Source organism: Eptatretus burgeri, chromosome 18 (genome assembly GCF_056783735.1).
Source record: "Eptatretus burgeri isolate ZD-2024b chromosome 18, Ebu_testis_v1, whole genome shotgun sequence".
Classification (NCBI taxonomy): Eukaryota; Metazoa; Chordata; class Myxini; order Myxiniformes; family Myxinidae; genus Eptatretus; species Eptatretus burgeri.
Genome location: NC_140978.1, coordinates 3,223,620 through 3,244,500, shown reverse-complemented (window position 1 = coordinate 3,244,500; position 20,881 = coordinate 3,223,620). Strand labels below are relative to the sequence as shown.

Sequence of the window (20,881 nt, the reverse complement as noted above, 5' to 3'; positions counted from 1 at the left end):
AGCACCTTGTGGGAGAACCAATGGCGTACGATCGCAAGGTAAAACTAGCGAAGGGGGCGGAGTTACGCGGCAGGGAGAAAGTTGGGCAGTCGGCACGTTCAATGTGTGAATTTGTTGTGGATGTCGAGTGAATTGCGAGCCATTGCAAGACGAGTTCCAAAGTGGGCACGACCACAAGATGGACGGTTTTTTAACGTTGTTTGTAAAAAATAATCTCACACAGATAATGTCCCCATTGTCTCCAGCATATTAATTGCTCTTCACATTTATTTCACCCTCCCTGTTTCTGTGACCAGTGGTGAGCGAACCTTTTCCAAGCTAAAGTTGATCAAAACATCCATTCGCTCCTCAATGATGCAACAAACACTTGTTTGGCTCTTTACCTTGTCTAAAGAACATGAAATTACACAAAACATTCACCAGAAGGGACTTGTTAAAACGTGCGGTGAACTCAAAGCACGGAAAGTGAAATTCTAATATATATATATATATATATATATATATATATATATATATATATATATATATATATATATATATATATATATATATATATATATATATATATATATATTGATCAACTTTGTTACAGGAACACACATTGTATGACATCACGTGATCCTTATCACACATTATAATGTGCATTTCTTGATGTACAACATCCTGTGAAAAATGTAGAATAATTAAAATATACAATCAGCATCACATTCGCCTTTTTCATGTAAAATAAATCTGTAATTATAAATGTAGAAATTATATTCATACTAATGCACAATATGCATTTTCAAAAATTAATGGTGGGCCCGAGGGGGGGGGAGGTGAGGAGGGAAGAAGGGAGGGACAACCCTGAAGGTTCACCCAGGGTGCCTTATTCCCCTTGCTGATACATGCCCTCTCACTAACCCTCTCACTAACCCTCTCACTAACCCTCTCACTAACCCTCTCACTAACCCTCTCACTACGCCCTCTCACTACGCCCTCTCTGTACATCCTTTCTCTATGTTCTTTCTCTACGTCCTTTCTCTATGTTATTTCTCTACGTCCTTTCTCTATGTCCTTTCTCTATGTTCTTTCTCTACGTCCTTTCTCTATGTCCTTTCTCTATGTTCTTTCTCTATGTCCTTTCTCTATGTTCTTTCTCTACGTCCTTTCTCTACGTCCTTTTTCTACGTCCTTTCTCTACGTCCTTTCTCTATGTTCTTTCTCTATGTTATTTCTCTACGTCCTTTCTCTATGTTCTTTCTCTACGTCCTTTCTCTATGTCCTTTCTCTATGTTCTTTCTCTATGTCCTTTCTCTATGTTCTTTCTCTACGTCCTTTCTCTATGTCCTTTCTCTATGTTCTTTCTCTATGTCCTTTCTCTATGTTCTTTCTCTACGTCCTTTCTCTATGTCCTTTCTCTACGTCCTTTCTCTACGTCCTTTCTCTACGTCCTTTCTCTATGTTCTTTCTCTATGTTATTTCTCTACGTCCTTTCTCTATGTTATTTCTCTACGTCCTTTCTCTGTGTTCTTTCTCTACGTCCTTTCTCTGTGTTCTTTCTCTACGTCCTTTCTCTGTGTTCTTTCTCTACGTCCTTTCTCTATGTCCTTTCTCTATGTTCTTTCTCTACGTCCTTTCTCTATGTTATTTCTCTACGTCCTTTCTCTGTGTTCTTTCTCTACGTCCTTTCTCTATGTCCTTTCTCTATGTTCTTTCTCTACGTCCTTTCTCTATGTCCTTTCTCTATGTTCTTTCTCTACGTCCTTTCTCTGTGTTCTTTCTCTACGTCCTTTCTCTATGTCCTTTCTCTATGTTCTTTCTCTACGTCCTTTCTCTATGTCCTTTCTCTATGTTCTTTCTCTATGTCCTTTCTCTATGTTCTTTCTCTACGTCCTTTCTCTACGTCCTTTTTCTACGTCCTTTCTCTACGTCCTTTCTCTATGTTCTTTCTCTATGTTATTTCTCTACGTCCTTTCTCTATGTTCTTTCTCTACGTCCTTTCTCTATGTCCTTTCTCTATGTTCTTTCTCTATGTCCTTTCTCTATGTTCTTTCTCTACGTCCTTTCTCTATGTCCTTTCTCTATGTTCTTTCTCTATGTCCTTTCTCTATGTTCTTTCTCTACGTCCTTTCTCTATGTCCTTTCTCTACGTCCTTTCTCTACGTCCTTTCTCTACGTCCTTTCTCTATGTTCTTTCTCTATGTTATTTCTCTACGTCCTTTCTCTATGTTATTTCTCTACGTCCTTTCTCTGTGTTCTTTCTCTACGTCCTTTCTCTGTGTTCTTTCTCTACGTCCTTTCTCTGTGTTCTTTCTCTACGTCCTTTCTCTATGTCCTTTCTCTATGTTCTTTCTCTACGTCCTTTCTCTATGTTATTTCTCTACGTCCTTTCTCTGTGTTCTTTCTCTACGTCCTTTCTCTATGTCCTTTCTCTATGTTCTTTCTCTACGTCCTTTCTCTATGTCCTTTCTCTATGTTCTTTCTCTATGTCCTTTCTCTATGTTCTTTCTCTACGTCCTTTCTCTACGTCCTTTTTCTACGTCCTTTCTCTACGTCCTTTCTCTATGTTCTTTCTCTATGTTATTTCTCTACGTCCTTTCTCTATGTTCTTTCTCTACGTCCTTTCTCTATGTCCTTTCTCTATGTTCTTTCACTATGTCCTTTCTCTACGTCCTTTCTCTATGTCCTTTCTCTACGTCCTTTCTCTACGTCCTTTCTCTATGTTCTTTCTCTATGTTATTTCTCTACGTCCTTTCTCTATGTTATTTCTCTACGTCCTTTCTCTGTGTTCTTTCTCTACGTCCTTTCTCTGTGTTCTTTCTCTATGTTCTTTCTCTACGTCCTTTCTCTATGTTCTTTCTCTACGTCCTTTCTCTATGTCCTTTCTCTATGTCCTTTCTCTATGTTCTTTCTCTACGTCCTTTCTCTATGTTCTTTCTCTACGTCCTTTCTCTATGTCCTTTCTCTATGTTCTTTCTCTATGTCCTTTCTCTATGTTCTTTCTCTATGTTATTTCTCTACGTCCTTTCTCTATGTTATTTCTCTACGTCCTTTCTCTGTGTTCTTTCTCTACGTCCTTTCTCTATGTCCTTTCTCTATGTTCTTTCTCTACGTCCTTTCTCTATGTTCTTTCTCTACGTCCTTTCTCTATGTCCTTTCTCTATGTCCTTTCTCTATGTTCTTTCTCTACGTCCTTTCTCTATGTTCTTTCTCTACGTCCTTTCTCTATGTCCTTTCTCTATGTTCTTTCTCTATGTCCTTTCTCTATGTTCTTTCTCTACGTCCTTTCTCTATGTCCTTTCTCTACGTCCTTTCTCTACGTCCTTTCTCTATGTTCTTTCTCTATGTTATTTCTCTACGTCCTTTCTCTATGTTATTTCTCTACGTCCTTTCTCTGTGTTCTTTCTCTACGTCCTTTCTCTGTGTTCTTTCTCTACGTCCTTTCTCTGTGTTCTTTCTCTACGTCCTTTCTCTATGTCCTTTCTCTATGTTCTTTCTCTACGTCCTTTCTCTATGTTATTTCTCTACGTCCTTTCTCTGTGTTCTTTCTCTACGTCCTTTCTCTGTGTTCTTTCTCTACGTCCTTTCTCTATGTTCTTTCTCTACGTTCTTTCTCTACGTCCTTTCTCTATGTCCTTTCTCTATGTTCTTTCTCTACGTCCTTTCTCTATGTTATTTCTCTATGTTCTTTTTCTACGTCCTTTCTCTGTGTTCTTTCTCTACGTCCTTTCTCTGTGTTCTTTCTCTACGTCCTTTCTCTATGTCCTTTCTCTATGTTCTTTCTCTACGTCCTTTCTCTATGTTATTTCCCTACGTCCTTTCTCTGTGTTCTTTCTTTACGTCCTTTCTCTATGTTCTTTCTCTACGTCCTTTCTCTATGTCCTTTCTCTATGTTCTTTCTCTACGTCCTTTCTCTATGTTATTTCTCTACGTCCTTTCTCTATGTTATTTCTCTACGTCCTTTCTCTATGTTATTTCTCTACGTCCTTTCTCTATGTCCTTTCTCTATGTTATTTCTCTATGTCCTTTCTCTATGTTCTTTCTCTATGTTATTTCTCTACGTCCTTTCTCTATGTTCTTTCTCTATGTTATTTCTCTACGTCCTTTCTCTATGTTCTTTCTCTATGTTCTTTTTCTACGTCCTTTCTCTATGTTATTTCTCTACGTCCTTTCTCTATGTCCTTTCTCTATGTTCTTTCTCTATGTCCTTTCTCTATGTTCTTTCTCTATGTTATTTCTCTACGTCCTTTCTCTATGTTATTTCTCTACGTCCTTTCTCTGTGTTCTTTCTCTACGTCCTTTCTCTATGTCCTTTCTCTATGTTCTTTCTCTACGTCCTTTCTCTATGTTCTTTCTCTACGTCCTTTCTCTATGTCCTTTCTCTATGTCCTTTCTCTATGTTCTTTCTCTACGTCCTTTCTCTATGTTCTTTCTCTACGTCCTTTCTCTATGTCCTTTCTCTATGTTCTTTCTCTATGTCCTTTCTCTATGTTCTTTCTCTACGTCCTTTCTCTATGTCCTTTCTCTACGTCCTTTCTCTACGTCCTTTCTCTATGTTCTTTCTCTATGTTATTTCTCTACGTCCTTTCTCTATGTTATTTCTCTACGTCCTTTCTCTGTGTTCTTTCTCTACGTCCTTTCTCTGTGTTCTTTCTCTACGTCCTTTCTCTGTGTTCTTTCTCTACGTCCTTTCTCTATGTCCTTTCTCTATGTTCTTTCTCTACGTCCTTTCTCTATGTTATTTCTCTACGTCCTTTCTCTGTGTTCTTTCTCTACGTCCTTTCTCTGTGTTCTTTCTCTACGTCCTTTCTCTATGTTCTTTCTCTACGTTCTTTCTCTACGTCCTTTCTCTATGTCCTTTCTCTATGTTCTTTCTCTACGTCCTTTCTCTATGTTATTTCTCTATGTTCTTTTTCTACGTCCTTTCTCTGTGTTCTTTCTCTACGTCCTTTCTCTGTGTTCTTTCTCTACGTCCTTTCTCTATGTCCTTTCTCTATGTTCTTTCTCTACGTCCTTTCTCTATGTTATTTCCCTACGTCCTTTCTCTGTGTTCTTTCTTTACGTCCTTTCTCTATGTTCTTTCTCTACGTCCTTTCTCTATGTCCTTTCTCTATGTTCTTTCTCTACGTCCTTTCTCTATGTTATTTCTCTACGTCCTTTCTCTATGTTATTTCTCTACGTCCTTTCTCTATGTTATTTCTCTACGTCCTTTCTCTATGTCCTTTCTCTATGTTATTTCTCTATGTCCTTTCTCTATGTTCTTTCTCTATGTTATTTCTCTACGTCCTTTCTCTATGTTCTTTCTCTATGTTATTTCTCTACGTCCTTTCTCTATGTTCTTTCTCTATGTTCTTTTTCTACGTCCTTTCTCTATGTTATTTCTCTACGTCCTTTCTCTATGTTCTTTCTCTACGTCCTTTCTCTATGTTATTTCTCTACGTCCTTTCTCTATGTTATTTCTCTACGTCCTTTCTCTATGTTATTTCTCTACGTCCTTTCTCTATGTTATTTCTCTACGTCCTTTCTCTATGTCCTTTCTCTATGTTATTTCTCTATGTCCTTTCTCTATGTTCTTTCTCTATGTTATTTCTCTACGTCCTTTCTCTATGTTCTTTCTCTATGTTATTTCTCTACGTCCTTTCTCTATGTCCTTTCTCTATGTTATTTCTCTATGTCCTTTCTCTATGTTCTTTCTCTATGTTATTTCTCTACGTCCTTTCTCTATGTTCTTTCTCTATGTTATTTCTCTACGTCCTTTCTCTATGTTCTTTCTCTATGTTCTTTTTCTACGTCCTTTCTCTATGTTATTTCTCTACGTCCTTTCTCTAAGTTCTTTCTCTATGTTATTTCTCTACGTCCTTTCTCTACGTCCTTTCTCTATGTTCTTTCTCTATGTTCTTTTTCTACGTCCTTTCTCTGGCCCCAATTGAGTCGTGGTCCATAGTCTCTCCTATCATGCAATTCCTAAAGCTTTCAAATCCACCCACTTCATACCTATTACTGGAAGCCAGTATTCACAAAATAATGAAACACTAAGTTAGAAACATCAGTGTACAAACAATACCACGATGCAGGATGGGAGAGATCTCTGTTAATCAAGGGAAATTATGGAGTGACCCAGAACAAATTGCAATAGCAATGATTCCAATGTTAATCAACTCAGAAATAATATATCAAAAGTATATTCAAATTGAAATATGGGAACATTGTCGAGTTTGCATAAATCCAAATTGGCCACCGCAAAACCTAAAATTTTCCTTTTGTATTCATTTTTGCAGTGATAATTGATCTTTTTTGATGTTTTGACAGAAGAAAATCATGTAAATTGTTGAGGAACAGCTTTTATGACATATTGTCCCATAGATAATTGGAGTCGATACTGCTGCGAGTAGTCACATGCATGCTCGGCAGAAGACGCTGCATGGTAACAGGCACGTGGATGGGGTCCTACTGCCGCTGGTCATTCAGTGTGGTGGCTACCAGTGTAGGGGTAATCTGCGCACCATTAATGGATGCAACACCTTTCACGGGATGGGCATCATGGCCACGGTGACCCCAGGCACAACAGGCACAAGATCTGTCCCCCAAGTAAAAGTATTCAATGAAGAAATAGCCTCTATTGGCTGACTCAACATCCGCCACTTCTTCTCTGAACCAAAAGGTCTTCTTCCCATGCAGCACAACAAGTTAGTAGAATATGATACAGAGTATATAACACAAGTTGAGTTTCTGTGGGATATATCACTCAGCATCAAATCACCAAGACCAGCTTGGTGCGGCATGATGCAGACGGAAAACAAAAAGGGCAACTACCCTGGCAAATGTTCCATTTTATCCCTGCCGATGCTGGACATTGGTCCTGGTGAAACAACACATATATATATATATATATATATATATATATATATATATATATATATATATATATATATATATATATATATATACACTCCACAATGATGTATGTAAGTGAACATGCTACTCGTTATAGTGCCATGCTTATCCTCACATTCGATCAGTCATTATGGTTAAAGGCTCTTATGATACAAGAAGGAAGTCCTGCATGCAGTGACGTTAGATGTATCGTTTTGTGCCTCGGAGGCTTCCATACCCAGATGAGTTATCTTGGAGCTATTGGTCACATAATGAAAGGTTCAGGACTTCACGAGTTACTGGAAACTGTCCATGCCAGTAATGCTGAGACTCACATCCTCATCGACAAGGCAATTGCCAGAACTGTTCGTGGGCATCTTCTTGTCAGTGCTGCACTCAACATGCTCCTCATATCGAAGGTATTTGGAACTGAGTTACCAAACACAGCAGGTGCTATTAAGGACATAGATTCACCGAATAATGAATCATTCACTGTATCTGATTAATCCAATAACAATCCATCTGAAGCAGACCAACCTCCACCAGATATCCTCAATAATGCCTGGAAACTACATGATGACCTGATGAGTGGAGCAGTCACTCTAGAAGATGTTGAGAAATCATATACATTGGAACAATTAGAGAATCAGCTGGATATGGCCTATAAAGATTTGAAACAATCGCATACATCAAAGCTCTGGCTCCAATACCGAGAAATGGTTTCTATCCTTCAAGCATTCATCTGGGCTGAACACACAGGCAATTGGATGATGCATTTGACTGTGATGTGAAGAATGGTGCCCTTCCTAGCAGCTTCCGGACATAACCACTGCACAAAATCACTCCATCTGTACCTGCAGAAGATGGATTGGCTGGAGGAGAAGCATCTTAAAGTCTATCAACATTTCGTGCAAGGATTCCATGTGATCAGGAGATCAGAGACATTCAGGGCTGGGTTGTCTGCTGCCTCGTAATTGAACAGGTGTTGATGCGCAGCCAGAAGACAATGGGTAGACTGACTCATGGGTGAGGTATGGGTGAGACACAACGTCTGGTGTGGCTACTCTCAAGCAGTGTCACATCGGAGGTGAACTTAGCAATGCAAGAAACGTCTGCAGTCAGCAACGAAACCAGAGAGCACCACAAAGACACATCAAATTCCAGAATGGCAAAGGACATGTCACATACCAACAAATTGGTTGGTTTATTATCTTCATTTGCCTGGTGTTGGCTTTATGGTTAGGGTGGTGGGCTTGGGATCCTCGGATCCTGAGTTCAAATCCCACTCGGCTGTTGAATTAATTTCAGGTGGGGTTGACTCTGCCTGTCATCCTTGTGAAGTCAGCAAAATGAGTGCCAGCTTGCTCGTATCCTGTGTTGGAGTGGTGATCAGTCCAGGATTGTGTCCAATAGCCAAGGAGACTGCTAGAGCAGCACCAATGCTCTGCACAGAGTATGTTCCTGGTGGATGGATAGATTATCTTCAAGAAATCCCTTCACAGATAATCATGTATTGTACAGCTTCGTTGCTGGTGTAACTGCTGTTATGTCCGTCAATGTTGATCAGGTATCAGAAGTCGGTGCTAAAATTTTGCAGAACATGATTGGTAAAAGAGTAACACAACATTCATTCAAAAGGAAAGAACAGGTAATCCCTCTTAGCAACAACAATGCTGTGAACGTTAAAGATGATGTTATTGACATTGACCCCCAGCTCCTATTCCAGAGACTTGTTACTGCAGGTACATGGTATGACAATCTGACTACAGTGTTTGATTATGAGGTGTGCGGTTATCCACCCACACTGTTTGAGAACACGACAACTACCAGGCTTGCAACTAAGTCATCATTGGCCGATGCACTGTGGAAGATGATGCTTTTTGACATATCCACTCCATCAGGTGATGTCCAATACAAACTGGATGGTGGTGCGCTGCTGTATAGAATAATTTGGAATCAGGGAATGATATGTGGTGATTCAAGTGTCCATGAAGTATGTCAGATCCCATTATAGAAGAGCAGTTGCTGTATTTGATGGATATCTTGAGGGGCATCAAATATAAATGTGACTCGTCGAAGAAGAAGGTTCATGTATGGAGCCGCTAATGTACAAGTGTCTGATTCCATGGTGTTTCAAGGGAAGAAAGATGACTTCCTCTCCAATATAATCAACAAACAAAATTTCATCCACCTATTAGCTGATCACTTGAGTTGCTCAGGCTGTTACATTGAACACGCCAAAGCAGATGCTGACTTGCTGATTGTTCAGAATGCCATTGCTGGTGGCCACCAGTCTCCCTCCAGGCTGATAATCCTGGTTCCTGATGGAGCAGATATCCTCATTCTGCTGTGCTGGCATATAAAACCATCAACTCCAGATATATATATATATATATATATATATATATATATATATATATATATATATATATATATATATATATATATATATATATATATATATATATTTCAGACCAGGGTTTCGTGAAGGCACAAAAAACAGCTCCAAAATGCTGGACTATGGCAGTGATGCAAACAGTACTTGGTCCACAGATATGCAATAACAATATCCACAGATATGTCCACAGATATGTCCACAGATATGTCCACAGATATGTCCACAGATATGCGATAACAGATATTTGTAATCGTTGCTGAGAATGCTTTAGTCAAGGCACTTTATGCCAAGTTCTGCTGCAGAATGCCTCATAGATGTCATTGTTGTTTATTATCCTCTCATAACAATTGTAAGAACTCTCAACACCATCAAACATGAACTGTTTAACATTGAATAACATCACCAGCTGGAGTATGATACATTTGATCATCTCGGCGGCCATCTTAGATTTAGGCAGATTACACTATGTTCCCAAACTTGAATTTGAGTATACTTTCGACATGTTATTTCAGACATGTGTCCGTGTTAAATAATGTTTTAATCATTACCATTACAATTTGTTCTGGGTTGACCCCCTTTTCTTGCCTAATTTCCCAAGTCGATGAGCTGCTTTTACCATGGACCACAATTCAAATGTGTCCATCACTCCAACCACAGCTTCTTTATGGAATTCTCATGCCTCCCAGGGCTCCAAATAGCAAGGAATCGCCACCATCCCCAATTACCATAACGTGTAGTGGGTTCAGCGTATTAATATTACGCTGAATTAATATTACGTATTAATATTACATGTAATTGGTTCAGCATATTAATATTAATATATTAAATTGGTTCAGCATATTAATACATATTAAACATTCAAACCAGACAAATGATTGGGACAGCAAGGAAATTCCTGAGTTTATGTCGATTCACAACCATTTATTCAATTGTATTTTTACTATATTTCTATTTATTCAGCCCTGGCCAGCCGGTTCGTGAAAGACATGGGCAAAGATTCCCCCAGTCAACCCCACAAGAATGTGGGAATAATCGGGGCCGTTAAAGAAAAAAGAAAAGTTTGCCATTCCTTCTTTAAAGTGGAAGTTTGTGAAAAAGTTCATCCCTCATCAGTGGAGTGATAAAAAAAAGTTAACGTGTAAAGTTTACAAATCATCTAAATAATTAGTTTTAACATGCTCGCCCGTTAAATAATGACTTGGACTGTATACCTGTCACTCCACCACCCCCAAACTCTGATCTACCTCTGCATTTGAAGGTGACCAACACCACATGGCTTAATTCTATGTTACAGCTCGCCACCAGGTGGTGAACATAGGCATTTACACATGAAAAGCATGAAAAAACCCAAGAACGACAATCGGTAGAGCACACACCTCCAACAGGCTGAACAGTTTACATTTTGTATCCCACTCATAGACCAGACATGGATTCGGACCTGACCCAAAATCGAATCGGCTTGTTCTTGTCACCTACCCAACTCATCCACCGAATTTTGTCACAATCCATCCACAACTTTTTTGAAATATCGTGCTATATATCGTTTTTGACCCTTTGCTCAGTGGTGAAGAATCATTAAAAACTTCTCGTATCCAGATCGGTAGCCGGATCTTCACCAAAAACAAAATAATTCGTTCTTATCCCACACCCAACCCGTTCACCAAATTTCGTCTGAATCCGTCTACAACTTTTTGAGATATCGTGTTTACAGACAGACAGACAGACAGACAGACAGACAGACAGGGGTGAAAACAACCTCACCCCACCTTTAGTGGCGGAGGTAGAAATTGCTTCCGACTGCTGCCTCACTCTCATATGCTGGCTGCCTTTTTGCCCAATGTCTCCTCACTTTTGAACGAGTGTACATTTTACATATTATGGTATTACTAGTATGCAAAAAGAAACGTTAAAACCTGCAAGTCACCAAAATCGTTTTATTAAATTGTTTAAGTTTACAGGAGCTCTGTTCCGATAATTATAGGAACTAGTACGTGCCCGTAAAAAAAAATAATAATAATAATAATAAATAAATAAACCACATAGGCCGTTTCTTCGCTCTCGCGTGCCAGGACGTGCGTGACCCGGAAGTTCGATATTATTCGCAGTTACGATTATTCGCAATTTATTTTTAATACCCAATTATTCAATCAGCGCCAACGTATTTTACCTTTTCGCAATGTCGTGGCAAGGAAAAACAAAAAGAGAAGAGAAGAGAGAGAGAGAAAAAATTTACTTCCTGGTTCGGAGCATACCAGCACTCTGATGTTACCGAAATTTATACACCGTCTAATATGAAAACGATCATAACTTGGGCCATTGTGTTTATCTATAAATGCGCATAAGAAATCGAGAAATTATTAGAATACACAAAGTCATCACTCTCCGGAAGCCCATACGTTGTAACCCATAATGGGGAACGTGGCTGTGCTCCCCTTCCCCATCGGCCACGCCCATGCAACAATAAGTCTTCCCATTGGTTTGGTAAATAAATGGCCATAACTTGGGAAGCACTTGTCCGATTAATATCAAACCTTGAAAAGGCACATCCTCAGGTCCCCAGCAATATACCTGGCAAGTTTCAATTAGATCGGCCAGAGGTTGTCGAGAAACAGCGGTCACACACACACACACACACACACACACACACACACACACACACACACACACACACACACACACACACACACACACACACACACACACACACACACACACACACACACACATTGCTGGAATTATAGATAGATGCTTATAATTATGATTGTCATGTGAACAATACCTTTAATAATAATCAATACAGTTTTCAAATGATATCGATACAAATGTGTGTGTGCGTGTGTCCCTCCTCCATAACTCCAAAAACATGAAACTTAGCACACTCAAACTTTGCATGCATACCCAGAAAATTCAAAGGAAGTGCATGAGTGAAATTTGGGTGTTTCGGTTAACTAAAACAACCCTTTTGAAGATCATTAACGGCCCTATTGAATTCAATTCTTTGTCAGGCGCATCCTTGGCCACCACAGTCTCAATGGGGTCTGAAGCCACCATGTTTTTTTGGGCCTGCTCAACCATGCCTTGACTTGGAACAGACCACAACAATATCATCTCGATAAAGTTTTTTTTTTCACTCTCCTCACTCATATTATTGATACCGAATAATCACTGGGTGCATTGCAATGTTTATGAATGCCCGGAGACGGCAGCGTTCATGGCTTTAGTTCATTTCTGCACATGCCATAACCTCGAGAATCTCTTAAACTAAACCAAATTACAAAATTTAAGCTCCAGAGTTGAAGTTAGCAGCAGTTTTGACTGCGAAAGAGTGTTCATTTTTCAAAGTCAGACATTTGATATTCTGGGCATCTCTGGGAGGTGTGTGTTAAATATGACAGTTCAGTGATTTCTAATTGCTTGCCAAGTGAGCAATTACTTATCAACCATTTTGTTGGAGTGCTTAAGCCACTTGGTGAGTGATCTACAATATTAGCACTGTCACTAAATACTGTATATCATCAACTTGAACAACGTTCAGGGGCCACTTGCTTGCGATAGCCCCACTTTGTTCTGCGGTCATTTCGTCATTGTTAAATACAAAAAAAATATTGAAAAGTTTCATCAACATCAAGGCAGGATAGCCGAGAGGTACATATGCTCACGTTAAGCTGCTGTCTAGCCTGGGTTTGAATCCCAACACAGCTATAAACTGTCATCCCGGTGTTTCACAGGCAGTGTGATTCATCAATGTGTGTGCCGTTAAACTGGTATCTGCCTCTGAAGGTATTTGGATGGTGGTTATGCACAGATGTGGGTCATCTCTACATGTATCTGGATGATGGTTATCTCAGTGGTTATCTGTGGGGGGAGGGGCACATTGAGAAAAATTAAAATGACAAAAGGAGAAGAGAAAGGAGTTGGGAGGTATGGGAGAAGTTTGAACTGAAGAGAAAGATAATTATCTATACTAATAAAAGGCAATGTGTGTGTCAGTGTGTCTCCTCCATAACTCCAAAACCATAAAACCCAACAGCCTGAAACTTGGCACGCACATGAAGAAAACTCCAAGTAAGTACAGGAGTGAAAAATTGGTGTTTGGGTTAATTAAAACACCCCTTTTGAAAATAATTAACGGCCTTATTTAATTATATCCTTCATCAGGCGATTCTCAACCACCTCGCTCTCTGGGTCTGAAGGCATTTCCTGGGTAACCTCGCTGGGGTCTGAAGCTGCCATGTTTTTTGGCCTGTTCAACCATGCCTTGACTTGGAACAGGCCAGAGCGATTTATTAACGATAAAGTATTTTTTTCACTTTTTCAATCATATCGAATACCTGTTCATCATATCTACAAATTGTTGTGTACATCACTTTCTATAAGCACTATATAGTTTTTCAAATTAGGAGCTTGGACCGATTCCATGCATTACATGATACGATTTTCCACGATCTACTCTCACTGACTTATTAAAAGTATATCATCAAAATTTTATTTCGGGTTTGAGGATCGGATCTCTTCCGGACAAAATAAGTGTCACAATCTGTTGTGAAATCTGATAAGTTAAATAAATAATGAGTCATATAACTAAGCTGATACACCTATTTACTTTAAGCAAGCGAGGGAGGCTATGTTCCCTCCTCCATACGGTTTACGCAGACTCCGAACACATGCACAGACGAGCAGGCAAAATGGGGCATATTCTGCAATGTTAATTTCAAGTGCGATTGAACTTTGCGATAACTCCAGGGTTGTTGTGTAATATGGAATAGGCAAAGCCTAGAAGCGAACGTAGAATTCTTCTTACATTCGCTTCTTAAATATATCAAATTAAACGGTCTTTTTGCTGTGATTTTTAGACATTTGTGCATACAACTTGTTCACAACTGTATACTTGCCAATTATACCATGGTACATGTAAGCGCCGCACAGCTGATGATTTTGACAGATCTGAGGTCAGTCAGGTGCATAGCAGACGATGCTGCAATTTCCGGTTACTTCGGCCTGGATTCGGGATCAGCGATCAAATAATGTAAATCACGATTAAAAATTATTTTTTGATGATGCGGAAGATATCTTTATTAAAATCAGTGGAGGAAATATACACCATGTCTGATATTTGGGTCTTTCGTGTCTCCGATGCCTTTATCTCCCGGGACGCGTCATTCCCCATGCCAAAAAACGGAAGCAAAAGGGTCATAGCTGACGACACGGATTCCAAATTGCCAGGGTATTGTGTTGTTGTTGTTGTTTCCTATTCTCTCATGTGCACATGTTGAGTATGAAGCTCACTATGTTCACGATAAATGCAACATTGTTTTTCAATGAAAGCTAGTCAAGGTTTCTGGGTTGGATACAGTAAGTACTGCAGTTGGCAATCACACTGACTACACCCTGTTGATTCCAGAAAAATTGCTGACATCAGCCAAGCACGTGTGTGTGTGTGTGTGTGTGTGTGTGTGTGTGTGTGTGTGTGTGTGTGTGTGTGTGTGTGTGTGTGTGTGTGTGTGTGTGTGTGTGTGTGTGTGTTATTCAGAAAGCATAACATATTATTTCTGTTATGTCTCTGTCTCTGTCTCTGTCTCTGTCTCTGTCTCTGTCTCTGTCTCTGTCTCTGTCTCTGTTTCTGTCTCTCTCTCTCTCTCTCTCTCTCTCTCTCTCTCTCTCTCTCTCTCTCTCTCTCTCTCTCTCTCTCTCTCTCTCTCTCTCTCTCTCTCTCTCTCTCTCTCTCTCTCTCGACACATCCGGACGGTGGTTATGTCTGGACGGTGTTTGTCTATCGTGTAATGACCTAATATACTAGCGATGCATGGGATAGCAGTACAACATAGCTGGTAGCAGATGACAGACCGTACACGGGGAATGACAAAAATACGCATTGTGCAAAATGCAAGTGGTACTATGGAACGCCAAGACTTCCCAAACATTGTCGGCATGTCCGCTAAGTGCCACAGCAATTTCATAGGGATCGTGTGACGGCGAGCCAAGTTTTTAGTGTGCAAGCTTGGTATTATAATAGAGATGTAGAAGTACACAGATGTCTCCTAATGTCTTTGTCCTACATGCGGAAAATGTAAAAGCTCATCCATGAGCTTCATATCACCATTATATTTTTAACTACTATGCATAATTTCACGTTGTTGTGTTTATTCTGCATTGCTATCAACATTATTTTGTTGTCGTGGTCGGTGTCAGCTGATAAATGTTTCTAATGGTGTAGCGTATTGGGAGGGAAGGGGTGTTGGGTGGTAGTTTGAAGCGTCTACTGTTCAGAAAGTATGGGGTGAAAGGTGGAGTGTTGGGAGTGGAATGTTGGGAGGTGAAGGGTGGTCATCCTTTTGCCCTTAGGAGAATGTAGATTGCCCATTATTTTACAGTAATACCTCAACCACACCTAAATATCACTGCTGAATAAAGTGGCTCCTGCTTCACATCACTCCACTTCACACCTGCAGACATGTCTGGGAAATTCACACGAACCGAATATAATTTCCCGGACAGGTTTGAGGGGTAGTATGGAAACAAAAGAAACCGAAGTTTAGTTACACAATCTCTCACACTTTCCACCGAGAGGATGAATGAATGAATTTGCATTGCAGCTCTCTTCTTTATCAATCGACTTCTGACACTGTAATTTTATTGGGTGCACTTTGTTATGAATTTCAAAGTGCAAATATGCAGGACCAATGCAATTACAAGTACGTGGAATATCTCAACGATATGTTATCTACGTGAAATGAAACGAAGGGATTCTGATGGTGCACATTTTTTGTAAGACTGCAAAAATTTTATGTGAATGAATGTCATGAAACAACCAACGAAAATGCGTGATGAATAGGAATGTAGTGAACGAGCCGATAGCACAATTGATAAACCTCCTTGTGAACAGACACTGTCACACACATGCTTTCGAGAGATAGGTAGAGTTGTATGCAAATGTTGAACTGTATGTTACCTCTCCCCAGCGCTGACCTTCATGACAATTTTAATGTCAATGTCATCTGAATAATCAATTTTCAACTATTCTGAATTGAGTATATTAGCATCGGGTGTTGCAGTTGAAGATACAGAGCCCATCTTGGCCTACCTTCGGTTTTCTGCTTTAAAGCCCTTTGTTGTTTCAAACCCAACCGGGGTTCCTCCACAGCTGCAGACATTTACAAGCAGTATATTAGAATTGGGAATTTTTTTAATTACCAAATTGCTGTTTCCATGGCAACTATTGCTTATTTAGATTTTGCAAGTATCATGCTATGCACGACATCTTTCTTCATTGTTTGTTTTAGTTTTGTTGCCGGCAAAGATTTTGTCGGACTAGTGTTTTGAACAACAGTAGAACTCTTTTGAAATGTAGCATATAAAAATATCTGGACATTTCCACAACATGATATGTAACTAGTCAGTTAGAAATATTGCTAATGCCCAACATTACCTCAAATGTTTTGAAGAGTTTAGCTTGTAATGCTAAAAAACAAACAAACAACCAATAATGCTGAAAAACTTTTTTCCAGAAACAGAACTTTATTTGTTTGATGTGCCGAAGACAGTTTTGTGTTCCTAATTCAGCAAAACAACAGATCAAATGATTAATTGTTTAGTTATATGTAGGTGTATGCGATCATGCAACCACATAAGGAACAGCGCAGTGCTGCACAAACCTTCACCAACAGTGATAAAACTAACACAGGAGAATTTTGAAGAAGTTCAGTGTCAAAATTTCCCAAAATAAATCCTCACAGCCCAACAACAATCGTTCAGATTGTCAAACCTGCTTAGAAAGCAGAAGATAAATATTTTAAAGAGAGAATTCATGTGGTTGATAAACTTCCATAAAGTAAAAGTTGTTACCAGAACATGAGCTTGGCTGCGGCAATAAAAGGAAAATGTTTCCATTTTTGCTGCTCTTTTCGGATTACCATTACGTGGAGTCATTTCCATGGAAAGTTGTTTTGTAGAAAAATGGGAGAAGATGCCATGTTAGCCAAAATAACTCCTCTGATAAAACACAAAAATAAATCGAGAAAAGTTGCAGCAATTATGGCAAAAGTGCTATCCTAGCCTAAGATCAAGTAATCCCAAAATTTCATCACCACATAATGAATTCTAAAACACATCAAGTCACATCAATCATTTTAAAAGTGCAGCTTTCAGTGACTGTTGAAATTCAAGAAGTGTTTGGGTCCATGGTACTTAACTTGAAAATGGTACTTGAGAAAATGGTGAAAATGGTACATGGTTCATGATACTTGAGGCAAAGCCTAAAAGTGACATGTTGCCCTCAATTTATCATGTATGAACATTAAGAAAAAAAAAAGAAAAGAAGAGAAGCTAGAGAGAAAGAATGGTAGGAGAATAGGAGAAATTGCTGACAAAGTAAAGAGAGAAGCAAAAGAGGTTTGGGAGGAGATGGGAGTTGGAGGTGAAGGAGAGGTGGGGAAAATTTTTCAGATTTATGTTGATAATAAAGAAATGGCCCAAAAACAGGGTTGAAGTGATTTTCAGCAGTAGTAAAAGATGCTTAATGCACGCCCTCAAAATCGTTTCACCAAGTGATTCTGTCATTCCTCGGAATTTCTTTTTTAAAAGATATGAGCACAGCAAGTAACCAACAATAAAAATGGGCTTTACATTTTGACAAGTACTAACCCACCATGTTGGATAAAGAGGCAAAAGAGGAAACATAAGTGATAACAGTTAGTGTCACATTAAACTGAACTGCATGTACATCACAATACAGGAAGATTACAAATTCAGAAGCAGGGAATAAGATTTACCCAGAATAAAACAGTTATAAAGTATAACAACTTCAGAACAAAATAGTTACCCCACAGGTGTATCATCACATTTCATGCATATTCGTCAAATATCCAAAGTTCTTGACATGTTTTTTGATATTTAGTGTCAGGAACAAACGTTGTTCAGAAAAATAACTTGCTTTCACTATCTTATTGCAACATATTTTAGCATTAAAGTTATGAACTGTTTTCTTATTGGACGTCAATACAAGCTACAAATATCACCAAAGGTAACAATTGTAAGGATACTCTACCTCCATTAGAATAAAAAAAAAACAGAGATGGTTGTTCCCACTTTTAGGTCGAATCCAGGTTCATCTTTGCATTCAAAGTGCAATGCAACATGCCATGTTACAAAAAAAGAAAAGACAGACAGCAGTAACTTCCAATTGAGAACATAGAGTTATGGGTTAGAAATCAATTTTATCAAAAATGGGGAAAAAAATATGAAAAGAAAAATTAAATTCTGTAAAACTCCAGATTTATGGCTAAATTATGATCATACACCAGGAATTACCAGAATGATCGCAGCGTATAACCTATAACATGGCAACATTCACAGGATGTCTCAACGACATGCAGTGGTATTTCATGAAATCTAAAAAGAATGGCCATAGTTATGGCAAAGATGATTATATGTATGGAAAGATTGATTCTAATGCAAAGGTATAACATATATTCCAAAGAGGCTTTCTTGGATCTGCATCCAGAAACCATTGTGGTCAGGGAAGATGTGCAAATTCCATGTCAAGTTTCTCAAACCAGTGCTGCATTGCACTGGCCTCAAGGAGAGTGTTATTGTTATCTGGCAATATCGTATTATAATTTGGATAGACAAACAGATTGAATGCACAAATCTGCTTGCTAATAATCTTTAGAGACATTTGATATCAGCTTGGCCTTGTAATGGAATTAAGGAATTTAAACTAGCAGCACAGAATGTTCTCCATATCATATATCCCCATCATGTGACCTGAACTGTTGCCAATAATTAAATTCAAGCTGAACATTTGTTTAAAACATGGTAAAATTTTGAATGATGTACCAAATTGAATAGTAGAACAAAAGGATCAGCAGTAAAAGAAGGGGGAAATACCAACAGCAGGTTTTTGGGACAAAATAGATGGAGATGACCAAATAATGGATGTGGGGAAGAAAGAGGAGTAGGGAGGACGCATAGTGTGGATAAGGTGGATAGAGAATCAAATTCTCAGGAAGGAAAAACAAGAAATGAAAAGATCATGGTTTTGGATGGCATGTTTGTTGTGCAAATCTCCCTCTATGCTATCACATTCTCACTCTCTCTTACCGTCTGGCAAACCCTCCCAACTACTTTCTTAACAATCCTTGGATTATAAACATGTTTTGAACAGTGACAATAGGTACAACGAATCATTGTATTTCTGTGACATTTCATTTTGAGAAAAAAATTGCTTCAAATTAATCTTTGCAAAAATGTACAAATAATTTTGGAAAACTCATGGATGAGCAGAACAGAGGGCATCGGGTGAACAGACAAAAGGAAGACTAAGAGGAAACAGGTGTGCAAGAATGTGAAGGTATACCACAATATGAGAACAGGAGATGTAATTGAAAGGGGGAGAGAAAAATGTTCACGAGAGAAAAAAGGGCTCAGTGGGTAAAAATGGGAAAGATTTTAAATCCTGGAGGAAAAAAACACGAGACAAACGACTCAGGCAGACAGCTCCACAAGCAAGTCAAGAGGGCAGGTTAATGAATGGAGTTGAGCATCAAGCTCAGATATAAGGACAGTAACAAGGTAAGAATTTCAGTTAGAACGAAGATGAACTTCAATACTCTGTGCATGTCATAGTGGCCCCTACAATAATGGAGATTCAAAACAGCATGTATGTTGATATATGTCTATCAACACAACTATTTTATCCATTGTAAAGGTGGTAAGTGTCGCATTTCATTATCTTATGACAGAGGATTTTAAATTTTCACAGCTAACAGTCAGATGTGCACCAACAGTGATTTCTAGCAATAATTTTGCCTCCTTAGCCGAAATGTTGTAGATGGCAAAATGTAAAGACCAACTGTTTGCCTCCATATAAAAGTACAGTCATCGACAACGCTTCTAGTTGTTGGGGTAAACGGCAACCACTTCGTATCCCTCAGGTGGCTGTACACGGGCCTTGGCATGCTGCTCACAATAAAGCTGCCCCTCAACAAAAATGTAGCCTTTTTGTTTGAGGCTACTGCCACAGTCATTGCATACAAAGCACTCGGGGTGTCTGTACTGGTCTCGCACCTTCACCATCATTCCACTGTTCACGAGAGAGAAGGTTGAGAGAAAGAATGGTTGGGGGACAAACCATGGTTAAACATGTCACCATTGTTGCAGAGGCAGTAGCTTTGAGTTTATCTTTAGGCATGTTGATATAGTGTATATAAAATAGAGTAAGAAAATTAACTCTGCAAGAAAATCAAAACAGTAAACGCTGAAATATCATGGGTTTCTACCAATCGCAGGCAACCAATTGTGTTCCAATATCATTATCGCAGGATTTCATTTCGGCCAATCACGGTTTTTGAGCGAAGATGAGTCATTGTTTGCATCTGCGTATACGATTACCTCCCATTACGAGCCTTTTATTGTCTTTCGCACACCATTAATTGTAGTAATCAGACCAGTATATGGGAAGAAAACAAAATTTAATAATGAATCGTCATTCAACAGGAAATGACATCCGGAGATCCTGTAATACAAGATCTACAAGATCTAGTAGGCACACAACTGTTAATAATGGTGCCCAGACATAAAATTAATCGTGCCAAAAAGCAGAGAAAGGTTATGACATTGTGCAAAGAAATC

At 38.9% G+C, this 20,881-nt stretch overlaps 1 protein-coding gene across 4 annotated transcripts in view; it reads right to left on the bottom strand.

The window, feature by feature from the left end:
- The window catches only part of LOC147008480 (PDZ and LIM domain protein 3-like), a 148,470-nt gene that overhangs the window by 22,525 nt on the left and 105,064 nt on the right, over nt 1–20,881 (bottom strand). For 2 of the 4 annotated variants that reach the window (XM_085863901.1, XM_085863902.1), the window contains exon 7: nt 16,335–16,394. In XM_085863901.1, coding sequence (XP_085720027.1) covers nt 16,335–16,394 — 60 coding nt within the window. Of the gene's footprint in view, nt 1–13,089; nt 13,109–16,334; nt 16,395–16,745; nt 20,334–20,881 lie in introns of those variants that run through there. The other 2 variants (XM_085863903.1, XM_085863900.1) reach the window with 2 other exon arrangements.